The following is an 8,608-nucleotide window of genomic DNA, read 5'->3' as shown; positions in this document are numbered from 1 at the left end:
AGCAGGAGCACAAGCAGGGGGAGTGGGAGAGGGAGAAGCAGGCCTCCCACCGAGCAGGGAGCCCGATGCGGGACTCGATCCCAGGACCCTGGGATCATGACCCCAGCCGAAGGCAGACGCTTCACGACTGAGCCACCCAGGCACCCGATATATTAATAATCAAAGATTAAGTTAGAATCTAAGATTTTTTTTTTTAAGATTTTATTTATTTATTTGACAGAGACAGAGACAGCGAGAAGACCACCTCACGGGAAGACTAGTTTCTACAGTAAAATTAGCAGGGGGAGTGGGAAAGGGAGAAGCGGGCTTCCCCCTGAGCAGGGAGCCTGATGTGGGACTCAATCCCAGGACCCTGGGATCATGACCTGAGCTGAAGGCAGCCACTTAAAGACTGAGCCACCCAGGCGCCCACAGTCTGAGATTTTTTTTTTTTAAAAGGTATGAAATTTACGAGGTCTCTTTTTTACTCAGTATCTTAAAGGCTATAACCAACTATAGTCCAGATTTTTTCTAAGCCAAACCTACCCACATCATTATAATCCAAAACGAATTGTCTAATATAAAAAAAAAATAGTGGAACCACTAGTTCACTTTGAGTTCTACAGGGTTCCACAAGCTCTCAATTTTTTTTAAACGGGGGCGTACATGATGTTATTATTTGTTACAATCCATAATTCCACCACTGGAGCCCAAATTTGGATAAATCAGATTCAGGAAAGGAAAATACCCCAGCTAATTCCCTTCTGAATATTTTCAAAACGCTGTTTCTGCATTAAAGAAGTGTATCCGCTACAAATAACAACACCTACCACTTACCTAGCCCCTTCTATGGGCAGGATGGTGCTAGTCACTTAACATCTGTCATTTCATTTACTCCCCAGAACAACTCTTCAAGAAACCGATTATTATCTCTATTTAATAGATGAGAAAGCAAGGACTGAAAGAGGATACAAGGCTGCTAAGTGGCAGAGCCAGATTGGAAACCCACAGCTCCTTGACTTCAAAGTTCTTGCTCACATTAAGCTACACCATCTATGAAAAACATAATAAGCATGATTTTCATGCTTATGTCTTTAGAAGTTCTTCAAAGATTTACTAAACCTTTTCAGGTTTCCCAAGCATAACTACTCTGCAACAAATACAACAATTAATTGTAGTAATACACCTACATCTACACTATATATTAATTCAGTCTTGTCAAAAGGACAGGGTTTACAAGGAGACTCCAATTCTTATCTCAAGGGAAAACCAGAAAATTGAGTTAACTGAGGTCTGATCTTTTCTATATCATATAAAAGCTCTAGTACGGGGCACCTGGGTGGCTCAGTCAGTTAGGCATCTGCCTTTGGCTCAGGTCATGATCCCAGGGTCTTGGGATGGAGCCCCGCATCGGGCTCCCTGCTCAGTGGGGAGTGTGCTTCTCCCTCTCCCACTCCCCCTGCTTGTGCTCTCTCTCTCTCATGCTCTCTCTCAAATAAATAATAAAATATTAAAAATAAATAAGTCAATAAAAACTCTAGTATGGATATTTAGTCCAAAATTTTTTATTAATTTTAGTGCTATCATATACACTTTCCACTCTACTTGTTGCAAAGATAAGTCATCTCAAGCCAAAAACAAACAAACAAAAACATATCACAAAAGGAGCCAAACAAGTACATATAAATTTTCTTTTATACTTATATGCAACATTCCTCAAAGGAAGTCTGGATCTCTGCTAGTATTTTTCTTCAAGTCTTACTCACTCTGCTGCTCCATTACTACAGGACTAAGAGTCACATGTTACATATTTTCTCCCACAAGGGAGCTGTGTTTGAATCATTCCTGTAACCAAACCAGTTGGGCAACTGGACTATTAAAAAAGGATTTCAACCATCATCTAAAAGATGAAGAACTGCTGCCATCTCTCTTTAGCATAGTTCTAAAGCTTGTCCCTGACAAGTACAAGCACCTATCAGCTAAAAGTGAATCACATCAACTCCTGGCTTCTAAATTAAGATTGAAGAGAATCTTTCTCTCTTATTCCTTCCCCAACTAACCACCCAAGCAAAATGTAATAATCATCCTTCCACTCAATCACTGCTGAATAAACACCACACTGTATACAGGTTCCCAGGGCAATTTCCCTCCTAGACACCCATTTTCTGGGCCTGGAATAAACTATGCTCCTGCCCAGTCTCTTCCCCTCCCTCCCTTTCAAGTAAGAAATACCCTCATAAAAGATCAACCCCTCCTTTTTCAAGGAAGTTGAGCGACTACAGATCCATCTTTTCCGACTACTGGCTCTGGAAAAGGAGAAACCCGTAACTGCCTGGCTAAATAAACACTACGGACCACAGTGGATTGGAAATGGCTGGAGGGGTTTCTCCCCAGTTTCCACCAGCGAGCCCAACAGCACTGAACTTGATATCCGCCCCTAGGGGAACGACTGACAACCAATAACTAAATTACAGGGAACAAGCTGCCCACGGAATTCGGGAAGGAGCCCACACGGGTCTCCTGCTTTCCTCACGATGGGGCTCTCCGTCCCGAGTGGCTACTTGAGGGACGCTCTGGAGTCTCACGCTTTCTCACGGGACTGACAGCTCGCCAAATCCCACCCTTCGGGGAAGTGACAGGCTGAAGTTAAGCCTGCAGGTGCCCCCACAGAGCAAACCCGAAGGAAACCCAATCCTTAAAAAACGAGACAAGGCCAATTTTACCCTTTGCAAGCCCCGGCCGCGCTGAGAACCTAGCCTTTTGTAGAAGGTGACGAAATAGAATTAACTCTTCGGCTGCCGACCTCAACGCTACCCCTCAGGCACCAACCCGCGGGAACTCCGAACCCCGGCCCCCGCAGCGGTGACGGAAACGGCTTGCCTCCTCCCCTCGTCCCACTCCCATTAGCCCCATCGCGCCGAGGGCAGCCCCAGCCCGGGGCCTTCGGGCAAGCGCCGGGCCGGACTCGCGGGCTGCGGCGCCCCGGGCGGGCGAGCGGGCGGCACTCACCGCGATGACATTGACGAAGGTGGTCTTGCCCGAGTACTGCAGCCCCACCAGCGTCAGCTCCATCTCCTCCTTCCAGAAGAGCGAGCGAAACCAGTCCAGCAGGCGGGAGATGAGCGCCAGCATGATGGCGGCCTGGCGGGAGAACGGACTGGCGGGCGGGAGGACAGCAGCAGCGACGGCTCCCACACGAGCGGGCCTCAGCCCGGACCCCTCAACGGCTCCTCGGGGCCGCGGCGCACCACTGGCGGACACGGGCGGGCGGCGGCGGCCGAAGCCAGGAAGCCGAGCGGGTCATATGACTCGCCCTGCCCCACACGCTCGTCCCCGCGCCACCGTCGGCGTCCACGGCAAGAGCGACGTGGGCTATCCGGCCAGGCGCGTCTACCGCCTGCAGCGCCGCCTGCTGGAGCCTCCCTGCAGTACCGCGTACCCGGGAGCTGCCCTCGGGCTCCCTCCCATCCCTCCCTCACTCATTTACTCTGGTTAACTATCATTCTTTCTGCAGTTGTTTATTGACAGTCGGCTGTATGCAGAAAGTCTTCAAGACTCTGGGAGATTCAGTATGGAATAAAAATCCCTTCCTACATTTTTGATAATACCAAAAGATGGGAAGCCACAAGTGTTTATCAAGAGGGAAATGATTTAAAAAACTGTAGTGTGGGGCGCCTGGGTGGCTCAGTTGGTTAAGCGACTGCCTTCAGCTCAGGTCATGATCCTGGAGTCCCGGGATCGAATCCCGCGTCGGGCTCCCTGCTTAGCAGGGAGTCTGCTTCTCCCTCTGACCCTCCCCCCCTCTTGTGTGTGCGCGCGCTCTCTCTCTCTCTCTCTCTCATTCTCTCTCTCAAATAAATAAATAAAATCTTTAAAAAAATAAAAATAAAAAAACTAGTGTGGCCCCAAAAGGGAATATTATGCAGCTATAAAAACAAATGAGGAAATTCTCTGTGAATTGATATGGAATGATGTCCAGGAAATGTTTTCAAGGACTGTAAATGCAAAGTATGTGCATATATACAAGTATGTATTGTATTTGCATAAAGAAATCCTGGAAGACCAATAAAAAGGGAGGATAGAAGGAACTGGATGGCCAGAGACAGGAACAGGAATGAGATTTCTCTAGGTATCTTTTTGTATCATTTTGACTTTCAATCATGGAAATGAGTTGCCTGTTCAAAAGTTTAACTTGATTAAAAAATAAATTTAAATATCTGCAAGGCTTTCATACTAAAAAAAAAAAAAAGTCCTTGCCCTCATGGAGCTTACATTCTAGTGAGGAGACATATAATATGATAAATAAATATAAGATATAATGCCACGTAGTACCGAGCATTATAAAGAAAACTGAACAAGAGAAGGACACAAGAGTAGCAGCGTTCTAGTTAGGATAAGAGTAGACCTCTCAGAGGAGGTAGCCCTGGATGGAAAGACTTGGAGGAAAAGGGAAAGAGAGCCAGGCACAGATCCGATGCGAGCACATTCCAGGCAGAAGGAAAAACAAAGACCCTGAAGGGAGAAGGAGCATGATTGAAAGACAGTCAGCGTGGCTAGCTCATTAATAGGCAGGGAGTAGAAAGAGATGTGGATGGAGAAAGAGGCAGGGACTGTCTCTTCAGGAAATAAGACATGGTGTCCCTAGTTCAGATTTTATTCTTGGTGAGTGAACCAATTTATACTTTTAAAAGTGAACTCTAGGGGCGCCTGAGTGGCTCAGTTGGTTAAGCGTCTGCCTTCAGCTTCTGGAGTTTGGGATCAAGCCGGGAGTCTGCTTCTCCCTCTCTCTGCTCCTCCCCCTGCTCATGCTCTTGTGCTCCCTCTGTGTCTGTCTCTCAAATAGATAAATAAAATCTAAAAAAAATTTTTTTTAATTTTTTAAAAAAGTGAACTCTGGTAGCTCCACAGAGAATTGGCTATGGGAAGGCATTATGGGTTGAATTGTGTCCCCCCAGAAGATACGTTGGAGTCCTAACCCCCAATACCTCAGAATGTGACCTTGTTTGAAAATAGGGCCATTGCAAACATAATCACTGAAGATGGTCATACTGGAGTAGAGTGGGATTCTAATCCAAAACAACTGGTGTCCTTATAAGAATAGCAGAAGATACACAGTCACAGAAGAGGAGAAGATCACTGAAGTGTTGCAGCTGCAAGCCAGGGAACACCAAGGACTGGCCAGCATGCCACCAGGAGCTAGTGATGAGGGAGCAGAAGGCTAGCTGAAGACAAAGCACAAGCTGATACCCTACAACCCCTCCCTACACCCCCACTCCTGGGTGGGACTTGTGTGACATTCTTCCAGGGATCTCCCACCTAAATGTTAATACCTTGCTAGAGGGGAAAACAAGCTTAGCTTGACAATGGCAAGACCCCTGGTATCTTATAGGTATCTTGTAGGTGGGTCCTCTTTAGCATATGAAAGTTCTTTTGAAACCTCCCTTTTCCTTAATTCCCCCAGCTCCTGGGTATATAATCAGCCACTCCCCAAGACCCCAGGGGCAGCCGCTCCTTATGCCCATAAGGGGTTTTATGGTGGCTATAAAGGTGGCTTTAATAAAACCACCATTTTGCACCAAAGATGTCTCAAGAATTCTTTCTTGGTCATTGGCTCCAGACCTCACCCCACCGAACCTCACCTATATTCCAAAACCACATCACTAGGGGAGAGGCATGGGACAGATTCTCTCTTAGAGCTTCGGAAAGAATCAACCTGGCCAAGATCTTGATCTTGGACTTGTAGCCTCCAGAACTGTGAGACAAGCTGTGGTTTTTAGCCATCCAGTTTGTGGTTCTTTCTTATGGCAGCTCTAGCAAGCTAATGCAGAGGGAAAGAACAGAAACAGTGAGATGGTTAGGAAGCTGTTGTATTAGTTTAAGGGAGGGATGATGGGGGCTGGAACCATGACTTTGTAGGTACTTATATGCTGACCATGACAGCTTTCATTCCAGTGGGAAGGACAATGAACCAATAAACACTAATTTTAAAATGAGAAATTGAACACTCCTCAACCTTCACAATTATTGTAATTCCCTTTACCTCTAAAACCATTTAATGAAAAAGTCATTCTTACCTTCCAAAGGTAAACTATAGATTATTTTTTGTCATATAAGCACAATATTATGGTTGTAAAATATCAAATACAGAGATGTGACCCCAAAAAAGGTAATCTGTTGGCATCCTCAATCCCCACATCTTTGAAGTAACCCATTTTAACAGTTTACTTTTTTTACCAAATAAACACATAATACACATGTGTGATGGTTTTCTCATATACAAAAACAGAAACATGTTGTAAGCATTACTCTATAGCTTCCTTTGTTCACTTATAGTTAAGTACATTTTATTAAAAATGAAGGCAATACCTTCTACCAGTTCATCCACCAAGGCACCAAGATGATACCTTGTGACTTCCTCATCCCATCCAGACCCAGCACCTGATAAGGAAGGGTTTGCATCACAAGATCCTCCTGGCCAACTTTTTTGGCGCAAACTGAGGCCCTGATGAAGGGGAAGTCAACAGAGGAGGCCCGGAAGGAGCTGCAGGCCGCAGGGAAGAGTCCAGAGGCCTTGGAGAAGCTGTTGCCACACAAGGTCTTTGAAGGAAATCAGCCAACCTACTCTATTGTGTTCACCAAGCCCACGCCATTCATTCTGGGAGCCTTGATTGCCATGTACGAGCACAAGATCTTCATTCAGGGTATCATCTGGGTCCCACGTCAACAGCTTTGACCAGTGCGGGGTGGAGCTGGGAAAGCAGCTGACCAAGAAAATAGAGCCTGAGCTTGATGGCAGTAGCCCAGGGACCTCTCACGACTCTTCCACCAAAGGGCTCATCAACTTCATCAAGCAGGAGTGTGAGGTCAGAAGCCAATAAACTCATGCCTGCAGTAGTCCCTGTTGTGACTGGTCCTTCTTGTCGCTCCTCCCCAGAGATGCACTGCACAGTCCTGCCCAGCGCAGTCTCTGGTTGCGGGCTTGGAGCATAAGCCCTTTGGGGGAAGCTGGTCTGGAATTGTCACCCTGCCCTTCCATGTCCTCATGCCCTCATGTTTTACAATCGGCTGTTTCAGTGCAGCTGATTTTTCTGACCATGTTCACTTTGTTCATGTACCAGATAGAAAAATAAAGATGCCACAAAGGAAAAAAAAAATGAAGGCAATAAATACTCAAAGTAAGTGTTTCCTGATATTTTACTGTGATTTACTATTACCTATTTCTTGAAGCTATTTATATATATTATATCCATACAACGGAAATACCATATAGTGGAGTTACTGTACATGTCTTCCCAATTCTGAGTTCATTCATGTTATAGTGGTACCTCGAAACTGGCCCTAGTAGGAATAGTCACACTATGAAAATTGGCAAACATTACAAATCAGGATTCCAACCTTCCTTGGAAAACCAGTAGTTAGACATTTATCAGCACACCGTTGATAATACCTAAATCATAGCATTAGAATGATGATTAAAATAATATTAAGTTAGACTAAGTAAGGATAGTAAAACGCAGGATGTTATACTTATTACATATAGCCCTAAGTAGTTAGTATGGCTGATTGTGATTATCAGCTCCTCTACCCATCAGCTGTGTGAACTGTCAAATTTGTTTAACCTCTCTGTGCCTCTATTTATTAACATTCACTAAATGCTAGTTATTATTTCCAGGACATAGTGTCTCAGGACATTTTGTTAACAATTCCAGGACTCAGTTTCTCATCTGTAAAATAGGAATAAAGATACCATCCTCAAAAAATAAATAAAATAAAATAAAGATACCACCCTTAATTGTTTCTTTAATTGAAGAGGAAATTTCTGCTGAACTCAGTCTAGTAGTGTTCTAAATCCTATGGGTGCACTCTTACCTTTGAACTTTGTCTCGAATTAAGTTAAAAGAATGGGAATGCAGGATCACATGCTCAGACACATTCAAAAGTCATGTGTAATGGTCAGGAATCCCAGTGTCCTGTGAGGGAGGGGTAAGAGATAAGATGGACCGATATGTTTGCCTTATGGCTGTTGTAATAAGAAACATAAAATTGTGTGCCATCAGAGCTGGATGCATCTTTGAAGACCATTCTAGTTTTGGCTATCAGAAAACTGAGGCACAGATGAGGTAGTATCATACTTAGGGACAGGATTTTAAATTGGAATCTCCTTAAGGACAGGGACCATTTCTACTTAAATCAATGAAGTCATTTTGAGCAAATGAGGCAGTCACTCTGGGGATTCTCAAGTCTAGCCTCTTAGGCATCTGTTTTGTTAGCTTCACACTTGCCTAACAGGATAATAGTTTTGGCCAAAGAATAAAATGGGTGTGACACATTCCATATGTTCCCACTGGCCTGATTATCAGCCTCAGAGCATCTTAAAATGACAGCAGCTGGGCCTCATCCACAGGATATTTCTGCACGTTGGCCGAGTCGGTCAAGGATCCAGGATTTTTCGGGCGCCTGGGTGGCTCAGTCGTTAAGCGTCTGCCTTCGGCTCGGGTCATGGTCCCAGGGTCCTGGGATCGAGTCCCACATCGGGCTCCCTGCTCCGCAGGGAGCCTGCTTCTCCCTCTCCCACTCCCCCTGCTTGTGTTCCTGCTCTCACTGTGTCTCTCTCTGTCAAATAAATAAA

At 45.2% G+C, this 8,608-nt stretch overlaps 1 protein-coding gene across 2 annotated transcripts in view; it reads right to left on the bottom strand.

The window, feature by feature from the left end:
* ARL8B (ARF like GTPase 8B) overlaps window positions 1-3,319 on the bottom strand; it is a 55,010-nt gene extending 51,691 nt beyond the window's left edge. The window contains exon 1 of one of the 2 annotated variants that reach the window (XM_073901583.1): window positions 2,989-3,319. In XM_073901583.1, coding sequence (XP_073757684.1) covers window positions 2,989-3,111 — 123 coding nt within the window. In that variant the 5' untranslated portion in view covers window positions 3,112-3,319. The remainder of the gene's footprint in view (window positions 1-2,988) is intronic. The other variant, XM_025885093.2, reaches the window with a different exon arrangement.
* Window positions 3,320-8,608: the final 5,289 nt, after the last annotated feature.

Source organism: Callorhinus ursinus, unplaced genomic scaffold (assembly GCF_003265705.2).
Source record: "Callorhinus ursinus isolate GAN/ISIS: 27379988/994484 unplaced genomic scaffold, GSC_fseal_2.0 scaffold15, whole genome shotgun sequence".
NCBI lineage: Eukaryota > Metazoa > Chordata > Mammalia > Carnivora > Otariidae > Callorhinus > Callorhinus ursinus.
Note: the sequence above shows the minus strand (reverse complement) of the source record. Positions and strands in the feature narration are given on the sequence as shown.